The 26,427-nt window shown below is 35.3% G+C and overlaps 1 protein-coding gene across 1 annotated transcript; it reads left to right on the forward strand.

The window, feature by feature from the left end:
• The first annotated feature begins 20,982 nt into the window (after positions 1-20,982).
• On the forward strand, positions 20,983-23,086 carry LOC120625267 (protein ALP1-like). Its single transcript, XM_039892281.1, has 2 exons — positions 20,983-21,395; positions 22,138-23,086. The coding sequence occupies exons 1-2, from the start codon at positions 21,109-21,111 to the stop codon at positions 23,018-23,020; spliced, it is 1,170 nt and encodes a 389-aa protein (XP_039748215.1). The 5' UTR covers positions 20,983-21,108; the 3' UTR covers positions 23,021-23,086.
• Positions 23,087-26,427: the final 3,341 nt, after the last annotated feature.

Here is a 26,427-nt window from a genome sequence, read left to right on the forward strand (position 1 = left end):
CTATTCTCATTAAACCTCAATGTTCCGACTAGGCTACATTGTTCTCATTAAGCCAAAACTACATCTCGAAGCAGCCACTTATCTATAATACAAATTAAATACACTAGGCCACGCTGGTCACTCTAAGCCACACCGTCCTCCCAGTTCTCATTATACTTCAACGTTCTCTTTTGGATACTAACCCACAGCATTATCACTGGGTTGCACTGGATTTCTAAAATATACAACCCTCACTGTTCTCATTAAGCCACTTAGCCCTCACTAGACCACATTGATCTCACTAATTGGCAATATCTGGAAATACTCAGATTCGCCGATGTCCGTTCAGATTACTTGTAAATATCAATGATGTGTTCAATTCAAGTGAATCAAGCGGCCCATGTCTCGGATATTAAACAAGCTATGTTTGACGAAGTATTTATGTTAGGGGTGCGATACACAGTTTTACGCTATGATGTGTTGGTTTGGACTGAAGATGGGACAGTAAAGTAAGGGATAACAAACTATCCCAATTTCAGTCCAAACCAACAAACAATCTTTAGCATTTATTTTATTAATATTATATATTTTGCTTCGTTTCTTTGTATGCCCTTACGCATCACCTTTCGCATTAATATCATACCTAAATATGGAAGAAGGAATGCAGTAAATGCAAACGTAAATTGCATCTTGAAAGCTAACGAAATAATCTGCCGGCTACCCCAGATACCCGTAAATCAAAAGGGTGAAAAGGCATATTTTACCAGTAAGCTGGTGGACCTGTATGACATTCAGAAAAAGTATCGCTGAAAGTAACTAAATGACGGATACTTGTGTGTTCTCCCATATGACAGATATCATATATCTCATTTAGCTTACATATCACAGTATCGAATTGTGATGATATTGGACGTTAAATCCTATATGTATGCAATTCCACAATCGTGTAGGTTGATTATGAATATCTATTTCGACTGGCTCATTTATCACAACGTCCTAGCTAGGTTCGATTGGTAGGTTGGACTTAAAATTAGGTATTTCTTTAAAACCTTCTGTTACTCTAAATTACTTATTAAAATTAACTTTCGGGATGTTGTCAATATACGCAAAAAAAACTCGCTGCTGGATACAAGATTTCGCTTCATTGGGGAGCCTAGCCTTATTGCTCCAATGCAGAATCTGTATTAATTAGACGCGATGAAATAAATAAAGAAAATGTGGTAAAGGTTAAAGATTCTCCATGAGATAATTACCGTGTTGTAATTGTGAACGATACGTGTGAATCTGCCTTAACAGATAAAATTACTAAATAGCCCTTGTAGGAAATCTACTGCATTATTGCGGGTTATAAGATTTCATTGCAATATAACCTGTTCTGTGTATCTTCGATGACGGGGAAGAAGTATCAGATAAATAAATAAGATTGACCATCTCTCAGGTGCTATGAGTGGGAAATTTTGGGTTTGAGTTTGGAAATTTATAATCTCGAAATGGAATCAAACCAAATCCAATATTTTTGCGTACACGCAATATTTTCGATAGCAGTGATAACTGCATATGTTAAGTTAGCTCCTCCAAACTTAATAACTGCATATGTTAAGTTAGCTTCTCCAAATTTAACTCCTTCACCAATTTATCGAAACCATCTTGAACTGAGTGGGATAAAAATCTTGCATTTAATTCTCTGTAAATGAAGAAAGCAGAACAAATAAAGTATTCAGAAAAACATTGAAACCAAAGAAATTGTACTAAACTACAAGGACAACTTTATCAAAGACCCAGATATGACCAACCGTACCATTAAAGAAGCAAAAACTGGAAGGACGGGAAGAAATTGCCTAAAATAACACATATCCCTATTCTTTATATTGGGTCCTTTCTGATATCCATAACGGGATCTTTCATAAGATTTGTAGGTCTGTGATGTTACATTTTATGATTATATTAGTTTAGTTATCTTTTAGTTTCTATAGTAAACTCGTAGTAGAAGTACATGGTATATTTATTTGGCGCAAGAGATGCGCCTTTTATAGACGCGTGTTTTCCCCGTTTAGATGATAAACAATTCTTATAAAACTTGAGGAAAATATGGTGTAGCATCAAGAAAAACAGAATAATACTGCTATAAGAGATGATAATAAGTCCATACACGAAAGAAACGCTAATTTTTCATTTGTCAAATAGCTAATTCATGTGTGCTTATGGTTCATAGGTGCTTTAAAATTTATCAATATTTATCAAGCGTTTGCAGAGCAGTAAGCATTTATAATATTATAGTATGGCAGTATATTTATAGTGATGCTTTTTATTTTAGGGAAGTCAATATACCCGTTAGCTATAAAAATAAAACTGCAATAATGAAACTAGTGATAGATTTCGGCTTCCTTTTCAAGAGTACCAAGTTCGCGGGCACGCACTTTAAACTTTTTGGGGCTAAGTGCCAATCCATGGCGAGCGTTTTGGAAAAGGCCTAAACCCTCACAGCCTGAGAGGTGACCCGTACCTTATATTGGGCTGTTAATGGGTGATGATGATGATGTGTGTTGTCCACCTATCTGCACTTGGCCAGCGTGATGGACCACGCCCTAACCCTGCATGAGAGAAGATCTGTGCCTTGTAGTGGGCCGGTGATGGGTTGTTAATGAGGTATTAAGCCCCCAGCTGTTAAATAATGATGTTTATGTTTGGGATAAATCACCCTTCCATTAACCAGGAAGGGTTTTTATTTTCTTTTATAACCACTTGCTACTGGCTCTTTATGGTTAATTTGTCCGATCCCCTCTCATGCATACTAATTGGGCAGCCGTATTATCTAAAAATCTAAAATAGTGAAACCCAAAATTAAATTTTGGATAAAGCTCCAGAGTTCTCATGTTTATTATTAAAAGCAACATCCCAGACAGATAAGATAAGTATCTTTTTAAATTTACTTTTCGTTGTACTTAACAAAATTATGAATTTTGTCTGTTAACTAAACCTTTACAAAGCAAAGTCTGGTACTATTTGGTTGCTTTTGATTAATAAACTTATATTATCTAGACATGTTTGCCTATGCCCAAGCGGAAGGTATGATGATGTTCTGAATTTTAATTAGGTAATTTAAATTTAGGAATTAATTTTGACTTCGTTTTTGTTTTGTTTTATTTTATAATTTAAAAGTATTAATTTTAATTTTTCATTGTAATATTGATTATACATTTTTATTTTAATTTTTACTAACCATCCGCCATTTTATATATTTGTTTCTATTCCTACGGGTTAAGCCTGAAATAAAAGAATAAAAAAAAAAAATTAACTTTGAATTACAAATGAAAAAAATTATTGGGTTTCTCTGTTTATTATGCTAGTAAGAACACTGACTTATGTTATAGGTGGCAAAGTTGGTAGGTGGCGAAGTAGGAAACATTACTCCATACACATATATAGTACACAAAAAGATTAAAGACTCTAAGCCTGCCTGTAATCAATCTACCGCTAATACGAAAAGTTATCCCGCAGAAGGGAACTACCTATTAGCGAAATGATTAAGAAAATCTCAAAAGTCTCGTATTTCTCCCTAAACGTTTAATTAAACGTGGACCAATTCACGGATCTCCGAGTTCGATATCAAAAGCCCTTTAGCCCTCTTCAAGAGCTCTCAAAACAAAGCGACCGGTTACTTAGAAAAATGTTGTCACATTTTACGGATTGAATTTTTCTAAGCTGAATTAATTTAAGTGAGTTTTACTTTTTCCATCGTTCATATTAATATTTACGTTATCAAGTTTGTCTGTTGTTCTCTATATGTGTGTGTGTCTTTTGTTAAATAGATATAAGTAGTATAGCAGTTGGTTTACAGTGCCTGAACGGGGAAGTAAGGCCATGCTTATTTTTTCCACCAAGCGGCATTATTGTGTTCCAGTCTGGTATTCGACCAACTCCCAATGTTGGCGCGTATCTTCGGGCCTTTGCTTATTTGCTAATGTGGAGAACAGTGTAAGGACCAGCGAGACGGGCCAAAGCTACGAGCAAGCTAAGCAAGCCCAATTAACTTAAACTTAGCTTTTAGTCATCATAATTCCACAATGTCACCTAGCAAGTTAAAAGTGTGAGTTAAAACTCACAAACTAGTATGCTCGTTGCGCTGATTGGTTAGGTTAATAAAATAAACGTTAGATTTTTTAAGAGCCATGAAAAGCCCTAAAAAGTCATAAAAAGCATGTTATCATCAATCGTGACAAAAAGTGCAGACCAAACAAAACGCTTGAACGTAATTTGGCAGCCACGACTGGCAAGAAGACGTGTCCTATCGCGCTTAATATACCTGTGAAAACGTGGTCTAAGTAACGAGAGGAATGTAGAGGACTAAAATAAAAAAGCGGCACGTGTTTGTCGGTAGAGTGGTAACTAGCCACTGCCATAGCCTCCCACTACTAGACACCAGACCAGAGAAAATCGCCGGGGATCGAACCCGGGACCCCCTGGTTTAATCCATAGTGCTCACCGTTGCGTCAGGGAGGTCGTAAAAGTTCGATATTCATTTATTAATTTACAAAGAACTCCAAGTCCCTAGTCTGCCATTAAATTGGGTCTCAGTTCTCACGCTATAAGAGTTAATGAAAAAAATAAACTAATTAAAAACGATTCAAAGAGATATTCTTGTCTTCGCTTATAATTCATTTCCTTACGTAAGTTTAGATAACCCTTCATACAAGGACCGTCAATTTCTACGTGTAACGTTTAAAATCCAAAACTACGCATATACCTTAATAAGTTACATAGCCAATATCCGCTAGTGCAGACATCCTATTTCAACTAAAACCGATAAAATCCAGCCTACAGTTTAATGCAATTGGTTTTATTGTACGATTTTCTTAGAAACTTTTGGTTACTGTTGGCGTCCTCACGGCCGCTTTGATGTGTATATAAATAAAACTAAGTGTACTGTATATAAAGCTGGTTATAATGAGAATAACAACGTTGTTAACAATTGTCTATAAAATCGTTGATCGCGTCGTCGGTGGTCCGGTTGGGAGTGCCTTTCGCCGCCGCGACCGTGCGATGTCCCCGTCGACTCGCCTGGCCCCCCGCGCGTCTCCTCCCGTGCGTTACAAACAAGTATATCGTTCCCGCACAGTTACTTATAAGGTATGTAATCACATATGCTCTAAACGTTACAAAATGGAAAACACAAGTAGGTATATTAGGAGAGAATATTATTGTGCCTAACTCTTTTAAGCAAGTACTGAGCAAATTTATACCACTTTCATCAGATCTAAGTTTAATGTCACGTGCCGATGTACCTACTAGCTATCTCATCAATAGTCTAGGAAGGATATGGAGCTTAGACTCTTCGTGCTGCTCCAGTGCTCGTGAGAAGATGAATAAATACGGAAAATCTATACTGCTGTAATAAAATAATATAATACTGATGAGTTTGTTTGTCGGTTTCAACGCGAAAATCTCATAGAAACTACTTATACGATATAAATGTGCAATAATTTACCCGCTAACTCTTGTAACTTAGTACACCATAAGTCTCTTACAAGCCTTCGTTTTCTAACACTTTCAATTTCAATCAATATCCCAGTTCGTGCAGATACATAATAATATATTATTCGATAAAATAATTTGAAAAAGTGTTTTTGCACTACTTCATCTTTATTCGAGTTTCGATGGAGAAGATAAGTTCTAAAGTATATTGGGTGGGCTTGTAAAGCGAACGTTTTTAGTCTTAGAAGTTTTACAGAGTTGGTTTTATTTCAAAAGCTGTAAGTTTTTACATGACTCTCCTGAATACATGGACAATACATGGCCAGTTTCTCTGGTACTATAGATGTTCTAAGTTGGTGGTAATCGCTTAACATTATCGGTTGCATGAAAAATATATGTGAAAATTCGTACATGATTTCAAAGTCAAGGCCATTTTTTTGGAGTATTATCGTCATCACTGAATTCAAGTTATTTAGAAATTATGCATAGCAATTCGCAGAATATTTATATAATTTGTAATATATTGAACGTAATAAAAATGATTTTCATTGTTTTCACATTTTATTTATGTTTAAAGTTAAATCCTATTTAAGAAGCTCCCGAAATGCCGGATCAAAACAAAGGACACTTATCTTCAAGGGTGGATTAGCTTAATCTTCGCAGACGTCCGGAGAATAATCTCGAATTCACGAGTTATTAATTTTCAAAATTCTAATTTTCTTTAATGAAGTTCTAACAGAAAATGCTTAGCTGTATTTTAACTTATTGCTTTAAATAATATAAAACAAGAATATTAATTCATTGTTACAAATTTAAAAAAAAACTCTGGAATTACTGAACCAATTCCAAAGAATAAAGTTTTCTATATGTTGCCCGCTACTTCGTCTGGGGTTTTTACGATTGTTTTATGTCAGAAACCATTTTTTGTATTTATATGTTATCTTTATGCAAAATTTTGTCAAAATCGTTATTGCTACATCCGTAGGCAATAAATTATATTTTTTCTTGACTTCGTTATAACGGTCCCCGAGTGTTTTCAGGTATTAAAGTATCCTATATCCTTCTCCTAGATACAAGCTATCTCTGTGCTAAAATACTCGTTACTTCATCTGAACATAAGTTGTAAAAAAATAGACTTACTCTTGCGTTTACATTATAAATTGTACCAGTGTCTCTTCAGTCTGCCATTCAGTTATTTAAAAAGTTATTGTTACCTACCTATGTTTTTTTTTAACTCGTACGATCAATTGGGTCAAATTGCATAAAGTACCGGCTGGTAATATTTAGTATTTTGGCATGTTTTATGTTTAATTATCCTTTTTATAAAAGAGTCCGATAAATAACCTAAAACGTTTAACGTTACCACTTAACAACTACCCTCCATTTTTGTCCCAACTCGTAGGGGGTGGGCGATAAAACTTTACGACTGTAATAAAAGTGGTACACACTTAGATGAAGTGGTGTGCGTGATCGAAGGCTGTGTTGTTTTTCATGTAAGAGCTTTTGATGCATCGGTGGGTGGAATTTTAAGGTTTTTTTTAAACTAGATGTAGCTATCATGGACAGTACACATTTTTTTTGCTGGACGCCCTTGTTGCTTTTAGACTTCGTGAAGGCGTTGACAATTGCTAATCAAGCGACGCAGTTCCGGTTATAACAGGTGAAGTTTATGTACGAAAAAGATCTGGAAGAGAAGTCAAATCACACAATTTAAAAACAATAATGAGATCTAAAAACCTCATTGAAGTAGTTTCGTTTAGATTTAAGAATAATGATAAATAATAGTCATTATTATTGATAGATCACAAATAAAAATGAGATTTATCTGAAATGTGGTCGCTAACTAGCGACGGGGAGAGATACGGTCGAAGAATTTATATCCGATCAAATCATAAATGAGGACATCCACAGCGAACTAAAAGTAAGCGTGAGAGCAATAAAGTCACAACTCACAAGATGCTACAATGATGACTCCGCAAGTGAAAGGACTGTGGAGAGAGTGTGAAGGGGTATCCACTTGTCTTCACCTTGAATCTCTAGACACATATCCCTCAAAACATTATTCATGCACGAAGCCATGGAATGTGAAAGTCCATCCTAAGTCAAGCCGTAAAGGTGACAACAATAAGGATACCAGAGGAATTTCTGTAAAAATTGGGCAGCAAAACGAAAATCAATTGTCTAGCACCGAACAGAACATCTCAAAATACGTACTTATATAAAATTTGCACGAGACCGAATCCTTATAAAGTTTCACCGTCCTCTCACAATAGGGAGGTCAGTTGCTCCCAAATTGGCCGATTCATCGTGTGAATGGCAAAATCAGGACACAAACCAGTTTATTCACGACAATATGAATCTAAATACTTTATTAAATATGCCTTACGCAATACATTTTGTGTTGATTCTGCTCTTTGATTGAAAATCAACGCAATGTACTTATTATTTTTGCTGGATTGAATAGTAGTATCTACCAACCAATACCAACAATGGTATTCATACATGAATATACATATAAATTAAAATTTTTACATTTAGCCAACTTAAGTTCTTTATATTGAATTATATAGGCATCTGAGTAATAAGTAGTATATTAACTTTAGTAAATTCTTAAGTTAATGTACGTAAACCATTTTAAAGGGGTATTCTTTAAATTTCACGTCAATACTTTTTGTGACGGCTTAAAAAGTTTTTGTCTTTAAGGGTATAAACATGTTACTTCTTAGACTGCATCATCACTTGCTACCAGAAAAAAAAACATATTTGCGACAAAATGAGATCAACTGTACGTCTCGTATTAAACGAGACAAATCAATATAACGCTTCCTTTTACGAGGGTCGTAAAACAAGTAATAAATTGAAGCAATACGCTCTTATTAGGAGGACATCAAACAAACATACTAAAAAAAAAATGTATTTACACGACACATTTATTATTATATTACAATATTTATGCGGCGTTAAGGTCCAAAGGTACTTGAATCACTCACACCGGAAAACACAGCCTTGGCATACATCTCACTAGATGATAGGACGACACAAGAGAGCCCAGGGAGTTATTCAATGAATGTAGGACAGAACGGTGGAGTGTGTAAATCCAATCAAATACAGCTGATACATAGCTGATAAGGTGACAACGATCATCATCAACATAGGTATAGGCCCTGTAGTGGGCCGGTAATAGTACCGGCCCACTACAGGGCACGGGTTTTCTCTCAGAATGAGGAGGGTTTAGGTCGTAGTCCACCACCCTGGCCAAGTGCGGATTGGTAGAATTTATTTGTTTTATTTATTACTTACTAGCTGTTGCCCGCGACTTCGTCTGCGTTTGATTTTGTTTTTTGATGTGGCATTCAATTTAGTTGTAGTTCTAAAAAAAATTAAAGTATTTGGTATCGCTAAGCCTTAAATGACGAGTTCTGTCCTCTATCTCCAACCACATTCAGATCTACACAAAGTTTGGGATAAATTAAACACATATTATAACCTCTATAGTACAAAAATAGATATTTAAATCGGTTATAATTTGTCGGAGTTATGGTGTAAAATCGTCAAACACTTTCATCCCCTCTCCCAAAGGAACCGAGCTTAATGTAAGGATAAAAAGTATCCTATATTACTTCTAACACTTCCAAGAATATGTGTACAAAGTTTCATGAGGATCGCTTAAATAGTTTTTGCGTGAAAGCGTAACAAACAAACTTACATTCACATTTATAATATTAAGGAAGGAAGGAAGAATAAGGATGTACCATAAATTGTGAATGTGAACATAAGATACATGAAGTGTACGTAGGAAAGCTTATAGATATCTATAAGAGATCTCTTCCAGCTACCCCAGGATGTGAGTAAGATGATTAAATTGTGGTGTAGGTCAAATAAAGGTACAATATACTAAATAATACTAACTACTAAAGATATACAATATATCTAAATATTAACAAAATTCTACATACTAATACAATAAAAATGGGGGATTCTCAGGCCTTCAGGTTTCATCACGATGTTTTCCTTTACATTGATGTTGTTAAAAGCGAATGATATTTAAATTGCTTAAATCACTTAAATTAAAACGCACATAACTCCGAAAAGTCAGTGGTGCGTGTCGGGGCTCGAACTCGGTCTCCACGAAAGGAAAGCCGTAGCCTTACCTACTAAGCTATCACCTCTATTTATTAAAACACAATCTTCAAATCCCTTAAACAATCAAACAAACAAACGAACAATCTTTAAAGCTACTACGCTGTGATTGGTATATATTAAAGAACAATCCCCAAATTGATCGTGAGTACGTCGTGCCGCATCGGGCGCGCAAGTCATTATTAAAAACCCCGAATTCGAAAAAAGTTGGGCATCCTCCGACAAAAATTCCCTGTTGTGTTCAGCCTTTAATTAATGGAATGAAGACTTGTTTGGAAAATAAATATTCTATAGGTGAATAGTTAATAGTACGTAAATAGCTCCAATATTTGCCAACCACATAGGACGTTTCCTATCAATGCAAGAAGCACTGCAAGAATATTTTTAAGTTCATGGAGTCACAACTTCACAGTGTGAACTACTTTGCACGTCTTTAGATCTAATTTTAAGTAGAATCACGAACAGTAAGAATTTTTACAAACCTGCCACAATGTTGTTTAGATTTTAGTGCAGTTTTAAGACCCAAATCTTTATGAACTGCGACATTCTACGTTTTATAAACGCCGAGGATGCGAGGATAGGTAATATTAAAGTTAACCCTTTTCAATCTACCAGTTTTTATCGTAAACTCTTTCGTCAGTTATACATAATTTTTCGCTGGGTTAGGTCAGGCAATCAAGCTCATTCCAAAAGCTTTTTTATACGCATAGATTACCAAGAACTTCCAACAGTGACTATGAGGAAAGTACGATTGCCTTTATCTTCATTTTGGTCATCAACTGCCAAATCAATGCTACAAGACAGACAAGAGTGTTAAAATTAGGAAAAAGGATGCAGATGACAACCCATCGATTTGAACTTATTCAATATTGTATTCTCATGAATACTATATAAACACTATGGTGTCGAGCTCAACTTACTTCAAAAACTAAAAACATATTATCTCCAAACAGTTTAATGGCGTATATTTCGGTGTAGGTAATACTTTTACAATGTAGTCTAAATTCAAGTGCAGTTTTACGACTTTCGCTTTATGATCTGCGACAGTCCTCAGTTTACTGCCGTGAGTTCATGCTAGGAAGTGAGCATGACTAAAATACTGTATGGCATTTTGATTGACAGTACCCGAAAGTTAAAGTGCGAATGAATGGAGTTTGAATAAAGTGAAATATAAGACTGGTCGGCTCGACAACTTACTTTAAAAGTATAATTAAGAATTAAGATTTTTAAAAATTTTAAAACAACTCCCCTAAATTATAATTATTGAAGTGTGATTTTAAAATAATTATGATAAAGTTTTAACTCGTAGATTACATATAACCAGAGATGACTTACATTTCAGGCAATACGCAATTTTGGAGACTGGGCGTCAAGGATATTACACTAGTATATGTCTTGAAATTTTCTCAAACGGTGTTTTGTTGATTTGGATTCGGAGGTTTACCTTCCTCTATTTTGAGCATAGTCTCTTTTAACTTAACATACTCGTATGGTTCATTTTCTCAAAAAGGAGGTTAATGTATACTCAATGGAAAGTCATCATCCGAGTGGAGTTTTATGTTAGCTGCTTTATGAGCTGAGACACTCCACTTTTTACTGGCCAGTGCGACTGTCAGGAAACACTGGAAAGTGGCATCCGTTTTATTTTGACTGTGTTTTCACATTATACGACTACATCTTTAATTAACCCCCGAAGTAAAAACGGACGGATGTTATAATTTTCACTTGACGAACCGATTTGATGAGTGTTCTTAGCTATGTTAGGTAAAAATCGGCCCAAAATGGGCGCCGCACAAAATGGCAGATTCCATATTTTTCATAACTCCCTCAATATAGGTATCAAATGAAAGGGCTTGAGTAGTAGAATACTATAAACTAAGACAAATTTAAAATTCAAGATGGCCGCCACCACAAAATGCTAAATTATTACTCAAAACTTGTAGAATAATGTAAACTTAAATGAATTTCGGGGGTTATCCAAATTTTTAATTAAAATATTTCACGACTTCGTTCTTTTCACATTTCTTTTAAGATGTCTTTAAAAAATTTTTGTAGGTGTTTAATATTTGCTGGCAATGGATACTGATTCTGAAGTTTCAACATAAAGAGCGATACAATTTTCTTGAGAAACTTTAACACTTTATTCACCCCATTTCCTTAAGGAATAGAGTTTCAAACACCCATTTCTAGGAGGGGCATCTTTTCAGCTCGAAAATAATGTATCGTCTAAAGTAGTGATTCTGAGTCAGTTGTGTAAATCTATAAACATAAAAATGAATCCCTATTTCCCTTGGTCATGTGATTACATAAGGAAGAATACAAACATTTTTAATGGTTTCTTTCTTAGAGAAAAAAAAAATTAAAAAAAAAAATCGTAGAAGATTAGAAGATTTAAGAAAACTAAACGACTCAAATGAACTTTTCGAGCGAGTTCGGCAGGATTGACAAATCATGCGATGCAATAATACGTTTGAAACAAAATATAATACAATTATTTTTTACGTGTTTATGTCACCCAACTTCTCCTAAACACCCAGATCAATTTGGATGAAATTTTGTGTGTATATTTTAGTAGATTTCTGGATGGTTTGAAAACACAATTGGACCCGATTGAATTGGTAGGTGACGTTGCTTTAACAGGACGACTTTTGCCGGCTCTTTTTGTAATTAATATAAATAACTACGACTAAGTTATTCAAATTGGACATTAAAGCTAAACTTCAGTAAAGGAAGATTATCGAATTATTTAAAGTGAAACCAAATCATCCGTAAGAGCGAACTTTAGTAACTCCAGTTATACGTACCGAAAAACAAATTAAATTCTACGAAGCTGCTAGGCGTGGGTGTAAAAATATATCGATGTTATCACTGGTATTTACTGCGGAGTACCGAAAACCATATTTTTATTTTTTTATATCAGTACTAGTAGAGCTATTTTTCACTATGCTTATCGTTATGCTTATCTCTCCCGCTAAGCAGCATTGTTGCGATGCTGTGTTCCAGTCTGAAGGGCATGGTTGCCGGTGTAGTTATAGGCACATGAGACTTAACACCTACGCCGTAAATTGATGGACATAGGGCGGCATTTTGCAGGAGGTGCTCGTTGCATGCCCTGTGAAGTGTTGCTCTGTTATAGGCAATGGTTTACCACTAACCATCAGGTGGGTCATCTGCTTGGTTCGTCAATTATTACTATAAAAAAATATTGTAAATATCACTTTTTGTCAAACATTTCATTTCCTTAAGGAATAGAGTTTCAAACACCTATTTCTATCTTTTCAGCTCAAAATTAATGTTTTGAATCAGTTTTGAAAAACTATAAACATAAAAATGAATCCCTATTTCCCTTGGTCATGTGATTACTTAACGAAGACTTCAAACAATTTTAATGGTTTCTATCTTACAGAAAAAAAAATAATTAAGAAGGTTTCGCAGAAGATTAGAAGATTTAAGAAAACTAAACGACTCAAATAAACTTATCTAGCGCGTTCGGCAGGATTGACAAATCATGCGATGCAATTATATCGTTTGAAACAACGTTTCTGTCAAACATGTACTACGTTATTTTATCATTTAAGCATTTTTTTTTCATGTTTGCCACCTCATCAAGTATCTTTCGTCTTCATATAGGTTTATTTTAATTTAACAAAAATGTGTGAAGTTCTTTCGCTCTTAGCTCGAGCAGTGTTAATATCTTCTTTTTCAATAGCCTATAACAATCCACTGCTGGACTAAAGGCCTCTCCTAATGGGAGGGTGTGCCCATAATCACCACGCTTGGTGATCGCAATAGATGGTAGAAGTAGCACAGAGAACCCTGCTGCCCGTTTTCCATTTTATTTCTTTAGTCGTCTCGTACGACACCCGCGAGAAGAATGTTAATACAAATTGCATCAAATTCTTTTAACCCGTGTGGGGAAGCCTGAGTCAGCACTCACCCTCAATTTATCTCTCATGAGACATAAATTTACTTATTATATAACAGATATTGATAAAACAGATAATTTAGGCATGACCAATAAATGCCTACGTACAGAATATGTAAAAATAATACAATATTTTTTGTGTTTATAAAATTTATCACTCTATGGAAAATATATCGATATAATTGGTATCGACTTATTTATAACACTCCCATCCCTAAGTGGAACTAAAGTTTTGGAACTCTTTATCTGTCGAAACAAACGCAAGTTAAATTAACTGCCGTACACAAAGGCTGCGGCAATAAATTCACAGTTGCCTCGCTTTTAGATAAGGCTCAAGTCTCTATGCAAGTTAGCTATCAAGTTGGCTTTGAGTTTAGGAATAAGTACTAAACTGCCTCGTTTGTCTAGTGGTTAGCATATTTGACTATAGAACACGAGGTTCTAGGATCTGTTACTCGGCCTGACCGAAAATTGTTAGGTTTTTTGTTGTTGTTAATAGCCTGGAGTTTCAAAAATACATGTAATTTTTTAATACCACTGAAATAAACAAACTTATTTTATTTTCATTTCAATTCAAACTACTAGGGTTACTGATGAGAATAACAGAAAAACACCTAACAAATCTTGGCGCGACCTGGGTATCGAACTCAGGACTTGGTGTTTGTAAGATATTATATATTTTAGAACCACTACTAACAGGCTTGACGTTCGAAAAATTTTCGCTATCTTCAAATACTCTAAATAAAGAATTAGTAGAATTGTGCAAGAAATTGTTTGCCAGTCATATGTTAAAACTTAGGAACTTTGCAGAAGCAATAACAAATGCACGCTAAGAACTTCTCGCGCCAAACGTGTTCCGCCATTGCAAACACAGAAGTTTGCTCATCTTATAATGCACGTTGCCGTTTCACCTCGTACTTTAAGCAAAAAATCATGCCTGAAGTGATGAAGCCCGACGGTGAATTTGTGTGAATTTAGTTTACTGTCGCTCAATCTGTCGATCTGTTACATCCCTAAAATACTAGCACTTATTGTTGATTTGCTTAATAGTAAAGTGGAATAACAGCTATTGTTGAGAATTTATAAAAAATAATTATAGACTAGAGAGAATAATTATAATTACATAGTTTCAAAAATCAAATTTAAATAAAAGAAGAATGAGAACAATCCCTTAATACTGTCTAAGCGGCATTGGTATTGCAACGTACCTATCACAGCAGCATTTATAAACAGTTTTCAGCAATATATAGAGTCATTGAAAAGGAAGGATTATATGCAGTAGCTGTTTTGTATAAAATAGAAAAAAGAGGCCAAGAAATTCAAAGATTTAAAGATTTTTTTGCGCTTACATTGCAAACGCTTGCTAAACATAACAAGATACGCATGCTTTGCATGTCTACATTGTTAACTGTACCTATACTCCTCACTGTTTGTTTTCCTGTATGTTATAGTGCAATAAAGTGTTTCTTCTTCTTCTTTTAAGATACGAGCAAATAAAATAAATGTACTACGGAATTGTGCATCTTAATAAAATCAATAAAAAGTCCGCGATGGTTTATCTCATCATTTTACCTTCTACTTCTTCAGTAGTAAAGTGATTTAGTCAATTTGGAGAATAGTTATAGTTTATTTTGTGTTTTGTTTTTTTAGGTTTAGGTTTAAAGACATTTATTCCCATAAAAAGACCTGAGTCACTTACATAGGAAACTTAGTTTTCTATAATAAATTAATACACTTCGCCATTAGACTAAACTAAATTCAATTTTACTATTATCTACTCATTCAATGTATTCGTCTTTAAATTTATTGGTATTACTTAATATATAAGAAGCTAATTTAGTTTTGAATACATTGAATGAGTTTAAATTTTTTATAAGTATAGGTATTTTATCATAAAATTTGGCGCCTTCAAAGATAAGGGATTTTTCACCGTAATTTGTTCTTGTTCTAGGTAAAGTAAGGAAACTGGCTCGACGAGTTTTATTATTGTTTATATTAACGAAGTGTCAGAGTCTTACAGATCGTGTCTCAAAAAATTGTATGGTGATAAACGACTAAGACACCGGGAGGTATCTTTGCATCGTTCAATTCCATGTAGGACTGCAGTTTATCGAAAATGCAGTCGTATTTATATCAAAATATCCATCAATTCCATATCACGAACATTGGTTATTAATCAAATGTTTAATTATTTACACACTTTATAAAATTAATAGTTTAGTATTCTTTTTCACGGTTCGTTTGCGGATTGACCACAAAGTGATTTTTATCTGAGCCGCCTAGGTAAACTAAGTGGGCAGAAGACATAAACCGAGTCACAATCAGCTGCGTAGAAAATACCTGCGTCTATCAGTAAAAATCCATCAATTTATGTGATGGATTCATTTAAATGACATAAAAAGTATAATTTAATAAGATAGCGAGTTTTACCCATGACTTTATAGAGGTTTGTTTCGGGTTAAAAAGTGCTCCACGAGAGTTATTTCAACATGAAATATCATCCGATAAAAATGGATAACGTGTATCAAGTAGAGATAATTATCTCGTGGGCACATGCTACACATAATATATGATGCAAGCTATGTCTATGCAAACGTAAACTCTACAAAATAAACAAACCCTACTGTTTAAAACCCCAAGGGTTTTGGCTTTTCCGGGAGTATCCTATCTTCATTTATAGGTTGCAAGTTATACTTGTAAGTGTCAATTTTGATTAAGATCAGAGTAGAACCTAACATAGGTAACAAACAAACAACCAAACGACCACACATTTGCATTTAAAATATTTGTATGGATGTCAGTTCTAACCTCGACTATGCTAAGTGATCATACAATTTTAAGCAGCTAGGTGAGTCAAGGTTTCATCAAATAGGAATCCTCCCCCTAGAGAGTAGATGAGTAATGTAGCGGGCCCGATGACGTAATGGGGTTTTAATTAGATTGCGTAAGAATAACCACACGTGAACGGGGGGGATGAAAATAGGGTATGTAGGAGGCGGTTATATTAATTTTTTTTTTATTATACCCTCGCGAGCATCAACTACTTGCTGATGTAGTGAGATAATTTGTCAGGGTTATGGCTGTTGTATTAAACCATTAATTAGTTTCTACACAGCATCGTACTGGAACGCTAATTCACTTTTTATAACTTTGTCGGGTTCTACGTCACTATGTTGGCCATAGCGACGTAGAACCCTACGTGCGTGTAAAGCATGTAAAGCCAGGGCGTGTTTTGATTTCTCACTGTAGTAGGTAGGTCATCATCGTCATAATGTCGTAAACCTCACCACTGCGCCGGGGAGAACGTAAAAGGAATATTGAATTCAAAGAAAATAATAATGAGTTTGAATTCAGTTTGCAGGTCCTAAAATCTTAAATAAAGTATATAATTGTTTGTTTACTTTAACCTGATGATCTCAGGAACAACTGGTTTGATTTAAAAAAATCTTTAAGTGTTTGATAACCCATTTATATAGCATGGTACCAATGAAGAATGTTTCTAATCGGGCTTTTTTTTCCTTTTGAGAGCTTCCGCTGCGTGGGATGCTTACACTGTTACTTTGTCCCTTTTAAAAGTTCTAAAAAAAAGTCTGCGACAGCATATGTCTATATTTTAAGGTAAACTTGTACGCAGACGAAGTCGCGAGGGACCACTAATCATTTATATACATAAATCGTTAGCCCACCCACTTAGTAGTACAAGATTATAATATAGAGCACCTAATGGGTATGTTATGTTAGTTACATTCAGGGTTTAACCACAAATTACAAACATCAGTATCGTAAACTTGCACGTATCCATCACTGTCCCAATTAGTTAAGTCAGTTGTTCACGCAACTTGTCAGCGTCTGCGTTCTCATAACTTACTTGTGCGAGTAAGTTATCTCAGAGATAATTACGTACATTAACCCGTACTTAATGTCAGTTGAAAACTACTATTTCATTGAACTTATTTTGTGGACGTAATAAAGTATGAGATTTAGATTAACAATGAAGTAAAACATCGTGAGGAAATCTGTGTTCTCAAAAGCCTGACTACCAATTCGCACGTTCCAAAAGGGGACTCGTGTTCTGTAGTGGACTGATAATAGATTGATAATTATGATTACACTATGCGCATCCGCCTTTACAAGTATAATAGAGGTAATTAAACCATTCTGTACGCTCTTTGTGTGTGTAACTAAGGAAGGTTGAGTTGAGCGAGACAAGGGAACCTTAAGCTCTGATCCTAATATTTAAGTAGCTGCTCCAGTTTTTTACAAATTCCTCTGGAACCTATAGTTTACCGGCAATTAAAAACCGTGTGTTAAAAATGTGCTATTCCAAATTTAAATCGTAACGACTTTGAAAAAAATCTGATGGGTGTTAAAAGTTACCTTGGGGCAAATTATAACTTCAACTTTTTACTCCAACTTTTAAGGAATTTTAGGTGAAACTCAATAAATACATTGATCGAACCCAGGACTTATTGTACCCAGTATTGGACCAATGACCTTTTAATCTGCAATGGAATATAATAACCACAAGAATAACGAGTCAGTTAATATTATACAAACTAACAAAGATGTTGCCACAATGTTTGGGTACGTTTATTCGGTTCGCGAATCATCCTGGATTGTCGTAATGCAGATACTCATAGTATTAAGTAAACTGAGCCGCGCAAACCGTTTTATCTCGGGTAAAGATAGCGGCAAATATTTATTTTCTACTCCAAGAATTATGCTATACGCCCTATAATAAATTTTTAGATTCCATCTTTCACTATTCCGTTCTACTGGACGTTTATGTTAGGGTGTACACAGACTGAATGCGTTTATACTGCAAGCTACCTATAAGATTTATAGCTTGTGTTAAGTAATGTATTACTTCTTGGAAATAACATACGCATACCTAATATGAAATGGACGGTACGTTACCGCCCACTGAGATCACTGCATCCGAAAGACAGGCGTCAGAGAAGAGTGGCGACGGAAAGTTTAGTGTATCACGACATCAAAGTGATGACTAATTAAGGAAACTATGAAGTGTTCATAGATATATTATTTCAATGTTGTGAAACTATAGTGATCATCATCATCCTGAATATTAATCGCCGTCTACTGCTTGACATAGGCATACTGAATATATTAATGAAGTATTGAAACTACGAAAATTTACTACGTAACGTAAATACTATAGCCCCTAAACTATTATCGCAGGATTTTAGTTGGGGGTTAGATTTGGGGCCTCGTCGGTGCGTGCATCCTAATGAGTGAGTGTACGAAAATTTTTTTCGTATTTTCCATACTTCTTTAATATATTTACTGTTGGATAGAAGCAGGCGTTACTTTGCGGAAATCCATGATATATATTGAAAGTTAAGCTTAATTTGCTATAGTCCGCGAAAAGCAGGAGAATCTGTATGGTGTAATTTATAATTCCTTTAATCCTTATACTCCACATCAACTTGTAAAGTCAATTATTCCTTGTAAAGTCTGAAGATGCTCCGGTTTCGAAGCGGAACCAATAAGAAGATGAAGACAGTTTAAAAAATATTGATTTAATATAGTTCTACTGGTAAATTTTTGGATTTAATATTTTACTATATTTGTAAGCTCACTGGTTTAAATGAATTAAATCTGTAACAAACTTATAGAAAGTAGAGCTTAGAAGTGAAACAGCTTTCTTTACATACTATGAGAAATTTATTGAACGGTTTCCCATTATTTCACGGCTAGATTATCCTTGAAAAGTGGGCGGGCGTTAATGTTTTCTGAAACTTACGATGGCAGCATTAACACGTTAACAAGTTTCTCAGTGTTTCCGGATATTTATTCTCAATAAAAGCATTTTAACGTATTTCTAAGAGAAAATACAAGTAAAATCAGAGGTGTAATCAGTGGCGTGCACTTCATAAATGCAAAAAAGCAGTGTCTACCCAAATTATTTTATACTAGCTGACCCGTGCAACTTCATCTGCACCAAATCGTTTTAATATCTTCAAAAATCCTAGAAACTAATTGTAGCGCTACCAGTCATGTTTTATTTCCTAACTATAACCTCTTATAACCTGGTAGGTTCGCGGCCCGTCGTCACCGTACGTGTTATTTATTCTATACCCGTCGCAACTTCTAAGCGATAGGTTCAATTTGAATAATTTAAAAATGAATTTGCAGGTATATAATCAAACTTAATATTTATATTATTTTATTTCTTTCGCATTTACAATATTAGTAGGATGGTACGCATGCACTCGATCGATGTCCCATATGCCTTGCGACTTTATCTGTAAAGAGTTATGTCCTTTATCTCCCACAATATTTATCAGATCTTCATTAAAATTAGACACTGCATGCTTGTTAGTATACAGTTTCAAAAAGAAATATTAAAATCGGTTCAAATTTAACGGAGCTATGAAGTAAATATTCATCCCGTTTCCCGGAGGAAACTTATAGTTTATCGGGAAAAGTATCCTATATGTTGACCCGGAATATCAGATACCATTATACCAAATTATATTTAAATCCGTTCAGTAGTTTTCACGTGCTGCCCGGACAGACAGACAGGCAGACAAAAATCAAACAAAAATCTTTTTCAGACCCAGTATCGATTATAAAGCATCCCCAGGTCAAAATTTTCATAATATATATGCAATGTACAGAAATCTTCGAGTTAAAGTTTTATTATAAGTATAGATAACTCATATAGCAGGGGAGTTTTATGCCATGTACTTGCTTTATGCATACCCTGGTCGATGACCCTGTGCACGCCACTGGGTGTAACAGAATGTTGTTTAGTTATAGAATTAATTAATATATATGCACATTACAGGTACCAATAACATAAATACTAACAATTGTGTATAGATTAGCGGTAAAAAAACAGGTATATGAGGCTTAACACCAAGCCTCAGGTTAATGGACGCAGGGCGGGACTTTGGAGGACGTGTACCTTGCGTGCCCTGCGAAAAAATGCCCTGCTTGGTCGATTAGTACTAGAAAAATACCGATACCGCCTATTATCACTAACAGTAACACTAATTTTTGATGTTGGAAAAGAGCAACTGCTGAGTTTCTTGCCGGCTTCTTCTCGGTAGAATCTGCCTTCCGAACCGGTGGTAGAGTCACTACACACGGACAGACTTGACGTTTCAAAAGTGTTTGTATTAGGCCTACTTGAAATAAATGAATTTTGAATTATTTGAATTTTGAGTTGATAATAATGAATCATTAAAGCCCACCATCCAACATTGGAGCAGCGTGGTGGGTCCATACTCAAAAACCCTAGCCCAACAGAAGGTCTGTGCCAGTGGGACATTTTCATGCCGATGCAGATGTCTGATGATTGTTAAAGTCAAGATTTGACCACTCCTTACACATTTTGACATGACATGTCGCCTAAGTCATATATGTTAACTTGGAAGCTGACACTTAGTACAAGTTGAAGACGCGTCAAGTCGTCCCCACATGCCAGTCACCGACGTAAGCGTGCGTTCAGACATGCGGGAATCGTGCGTTTACGAATCGCGCGGTTTCAAACCGCAAAATTGTGATGCTATTCAGACACGCGCGGTTAGTATGCGATTTCGTGCGGGTAAAGCGTCAGTTTCAAAATGGAGGTCGACGAAGAAGTGTGTTTACTGTGGTTGCTCCTTAAAAAAAAGAAAAGAAAAAGGCGGTATTGGGTGCATCCAATATTACGTGACCGACTAGTACATGGTCAGTTCGTAACATTATATCCCAAATTAAGAATGTATGATAACAAATTTTTTGACTATTTGAGAATGTCAATAAAATCTTTTGATGAACTAATTGAACTGATCAGGCAAGATATTTCATGCTCTGAAACGCATTTGAGGCCAAGCGTGTCACCGGAAGAGAAACTCGTAATAACTTTAAGGTAAGATTTATTTATTGTTCTTCAAAATCAGCATAAATATTTTCTATAACTGTAGAGGACTGAGAGCCAGAACTAAATTGCGATGGTGACGGTGACGGTGCCGGAACAGGAGGAGATGATCCAGATGTAGTAAAATATCCTTGCGGGCTTGTATACTGTTGTCCTTGCCAATACGTAGGTGTGATCTGCTGAGTATTGTAGCGAAGAGGGGGTGGTAAGCTTTGTCCTTTTTGTATCACTTGAAGTAATTCAATTTTGGTTGCTAAACGCCTATTTTCTGGTACTTTTCTGAGTTCTTTATATAACGACAAACAAAAGAGTTTGTCGTCATCTTGCTTGGTAATACTATTTTCTTGAAGTTCATTCTGAAAATGTTTTCGTGACTCGATACTTTTTTCTATTAAAACCGCTATTTTTTCTTCTGGCACTTGTGTTTTCTTACGTTTAGGGGGACGTATTTCAGTGGCTTCGGTTGCATTGGCGTTTAGTTCACTTGTCTCCTCACTTTGCCTTTCATTCTGTTCTTCAATATTAGTTGTAGTGTCTTTATTACTTACACTATTCTGCAGGAAAGATAATCTTGAAAAATACATATATCGGGCTCCTTTACGAGCACCTGAACCAGAAGGAGTTGTTTTTTCTTTTTTGTATTCTTTATTGTAGCAATCTCGTATATTTTTCCATTTTTTTTGGAGTTGTGTACCTAAAAATAATAACATTATTAATAATATTCTTGTTTCAGATATCTTGGTACGGGTTGTTCATTTGGAGAACTAAGCTACAATTACCGCCTAGGAAAATCGACGATTACTGGAATTGTCCGCGAAGTATGTAAATCATTGTGGAATAAGTTGGTAAACATAGTCATGCCCGAAGCGACTGAAGATATCTGGAAGACAATAGCACGAGACTTTGAGAGATATGCAAATTTTCCAAATTGCATTGGTGCTATAGACGGCAAGCATATCCGAGTTATAAAGCCTGTTGATTCGGGTTCTTTGTATCATAACTATAAACATTACTTTTCCATAGTGCTCTTAGCACTTTGCGACGCCAACTATTGCTTTACTTATGTTGATATTGGGGCTTATGGCAAAAGCAGTGATTCTGCTATATTTAAAAATTCGGTTTTTTATAAACGCCTGACAGAAAAATCATTAAACATACCAACACCTAAACCAATATCTAATGTAGACCTAACACCAATGCCTTATGTTATAGTTGGAGATGAAGCCTTCGGCTTAGCAGAAAATTTATTGCGCCCATATTCAGGCAAATGTTTACCATATGAAAAAAGGATTTTTAACTATAGGTTATCGAGAGCCCGACGTAATATTGAGTGCACTTTTGGTATTTTGGCGAACAAATGGCGCATCTTTCATAGGCCTATAAATGTAAACATAGATTTTGCCGAAGATATAATAAAAGCTTCTTGTGTTCTACATAACTATGTGCGGACTAGAGATGGTCTAAAATTTAAAGATACTTTATATAATGCACCCATGACTAATCTCAATACCTTGCATGCGGGAAGAGGGACACCGTCATCTTTGAATATCAGAGATAAATTCGCTCATTACTTTGTGAATGATGGGCGTGTTCCATGGCAAGACACAAAGATATAGCTGCAACTAACATACCGTACTTGTAATGTTTAGGTACATAACTAAATGTAAACAAACGAAATATGGTAATACTAAACCTATATACTATAATATAATAAACCTACTTACTTAAAATATTCTTTTTTTCCACCGTGTCTTCGCAATTTCCAAATATCTCCACCAACTCTTGCCAAGCTCGGTTCTTGATAATTTTATTTGAGTAATCATCACACTGAATGTCCCATATTGCAGGTCTCTTCTCCACCTCATCAATAAATAGTTCAGTGTCGAAACGATCCATGGCGAACTCGCGAACAGTGACGTGCTCACCGCGCGGTATCCGCAACGCAACTGAACGCGAAGTAAAGACTCCATAGTAATAGAAACGCGCGGGAGCAGCGCGATTCTATTTTCTGGCGGTTGGGTTGCGGTAACCGCGCGGCTTGATTAACCGCGCGGTTATGTCTGAACGATTACTAACTAACTCATATAAATAAGACCCGCGCGATTTCCATGCGATTCTATAATCGCGCGGTTCCCGCCGTGTCTGAACGAGCGCTTATTGTTGACATACACCTATTAACTTATACTTCATACGTTATACTTGACGGATTAACGACGTGACTGATGTGTGGGAAAGCACCATAATTGCCTAAATTTGGACGTACAATGAACATTGAATTTATACCTTACTAATATTATAAATGTAGTCTTTAAGTCGGTTTTTTTATGTTTATAGACGAGCGCTTGACTGCAATCACATAACACAAGCTACGCTTACTTTGGGGCTAGATGGCGATGTGTGTATTGTCGTAGTATATATTTATTTATTTATTTAATCACACCTGATGGTAAGCGATGATACAGCTTAAGGTGGAGCGCGCTTGCCTAGAAGATGCCTATTCACTCTTGATTTGAAGGTGCTCTTGTAAAAAACTCGGTTAAAATGCTAAAGACATTAGAAAGACCTCTAAAATTATTTGTTGTTTGCGTATTTATTTTGTCTTGCAACCTCTCTGGCGTAGTAGTGAGTACTGCGTGCTTATAAGTAGGAGAAATTTGGAATTTTGTGTGAGTGGGAGGCTTTGAGAGACAAAGAAGTTCTGCCAAGTCGTTTAGCAATTGGTTTAGTAAAAACCGCGGGGAAATCGGGGGAATGAGTTTAATATATCTGCTGTATTTACAACATGAGCCGCTACCATCTTATTCTGCTTCATCACTTACCACATGGTGAGATTGAAGTCAATGGCTAATAAAAGATGGCCGATTGGCGCAGTTTGCAGCGACCCTGGTTTCTGAGCCCAAGGCCGTGGGTTCGATTCCCACTACTGAAAAATGTTTGAGTGATGAGCATGAATGTTTTCCAGTGTCTGGGTGTTTATGTATATTCTAAGTATTTATGTATATTATTCATGAAAATATTCATTAGTCATCTTAGTACCCATAATACAAGGTACGCTTACTTTGGGGCTAGTTGGCGATATGTAAAAAAAAAGCTTATAGTAGAAATATCCTAAAATAAACCCGCATACTTTTTTCAGACTTACGTTCGTTTTTAATATAAGCAATTTTACTATATATATATAACTAATATATAACTTGCTTTAACCCTGAAGGAAAACATCGTAAATAAAACAAGCATGCCTGAAAGTTCTCCATAATCTCTCTTAAGGGCGTTTAAAATCTACCAATCCGCACTTGGCCAGCGTGCAGACTAAGCCCTGCTCATTCTAAGAGGATACCCGTGCCCTGTAGTGGGCCGGTAATTCTTTGTTCTTCAATTTATTTATTTACTAGCGGACCCTCGCTAATTAGTCAATCGAGAAGCTAGAATAGATGTTTGACGGCCGATTGGCGCAGTTTGCAGCGACCCTGCTTTCTGAGCCCAAACCGTGGGTTCGATTCCCACTACTGGAAAATGTTTGTGTGATTTGCATGAATGTTTTTCAGTGTCTGGGTGTTTATATGTATATTGCTATTTATTTATGTATATTATTCATAAAAATATTCAACAGTCATCTCAGTACCCATAACACAAGCTACGCTTCCTTTGGGGCTAGGATGCGGTGTGTGTATTGTCGTAGTATATTTATTTATGTATTTATTTATGCTAACATCAAAATTATCGTGGCTAGCTATGTGCGTACTATTATTTTACGTGGTATACTGAGTTAGTAAGTTGTCATTATTTTAGTTGATACATACATCCATCCATACCTCCATCCTCACAAACTTTCGCATTTATAATATTAGTAGGATGGTGGACGCATGCATTCGATCGTTGTCCCATATGCCTTGCTACTTGCTGTTATGCATTCGATCGTTGTTCCATATGCCTTGCTACTTGCTGTTATGCATTCGATCGCTGTTCCATATGCCTTGCTACTTGCTGTTATTTGTGAATAGTTATGTCCTTTATCTCCGAAAATATTTATCAGATCTTTATTAAAATTAGACACTACATATTTTATAGTACACACTTTAAAATAAAATAATAAAAATATTATAATCGGTTCAAATTTAACGGAGCTATGAAGTAAAATTGATAAAATTTTTCATCCCGTTTCCCGCAGGAAACTTATTGTTTATCGGGATAAAAGGTATCCTATGTGTAGACCCGGAATATCAGCTACCACTATACTAAATTTTATTTAAATTCGTTCAGTAGCTTTTGCGTGATTCCCGCACAGACAGACAGACAAAAATTAAATAAAAGTCTGTTTTGGACTCAGTATCGATTATAAAGCAAAATCTCAATCCCGGTCAAAATTATCTAATATATTAAATGTACAGAAATCTTCCAGTTACAGTTTTATTGTAAGTATTGATTGTTTTAAACATCTTTATTGCGTAGTATAGGATAAATTAAGAATATACATAAAGAAATTAGAGGCAAAAGGCAGCCTTATCACTAAAAGTGCTCTCTTCCAGGTTACCTAAACGATAGAAACAATACATAAATTTACACACTAAAGTACATACTACTTATAGCTAATATGATAATTATTAAGAGAGAAAAATAAAATAGGATATAATATAAATTATAAATATTTGTATATATTTACCATTGATATATAAATGCATATATACGAACAACAGAATTACAATGACAAATAGTGATGCCTTACACGGCCTTATTATATACCTGATGTAAATTTACTTACAATACATCACCGAAATGTGGGTTGTTAAGTCTGAAAACCTAATTTTATAGGAAGGTAAATATTTTTACTTAACGGCTTTATACTCAAATAGATACAGTATTATTACGTTGAATATTCATACAATAATAGATCTGCTTACAAAGCAGGAATATCGTATGTAACTGCGACCAACGCTGTTCTGCCAAGGTGATTAAAACTCTATTTCAACACACTAAAGTTACGTTTCGCTTGATTTAAAATCTAGGTTACTTTCTCCACAACAAA

The sequence above is a fragment of the Pararge aegeria genome, chromosome 7 (genome assembly GCF_905163445.1).
Source record: "Pararge aegeria chromosome 7, ilParAegt1.1, whole genome shotgun sequence".
Taxonomy (NCBI): domain Eukaryota; kingdom Metazoa; phylum Arthropoda; class Insecta; order Lepidoptera; family Nymphalidae; genus Pararge; species Pararge aegeria.

What these genes read in the sequence shown, in the direction of transcription:
- LOC120625267 (XM_039892281.1), top strand. Translation starts at nt 21,109, where the DNA reads ATGGAGGTCGACGAAGAAGTGTGTTTACTGTGGTTGCTCCTTAAAAAA. An exon ending in AAACTCGTAATAACTTTAAG is followed by an intron (nt 21,396 to 22,137) that starts GTAAGATTTATT and finishes TTCTTGTTTCAG; the next exon opens with ATATCTTGGTACGGGTTGTT.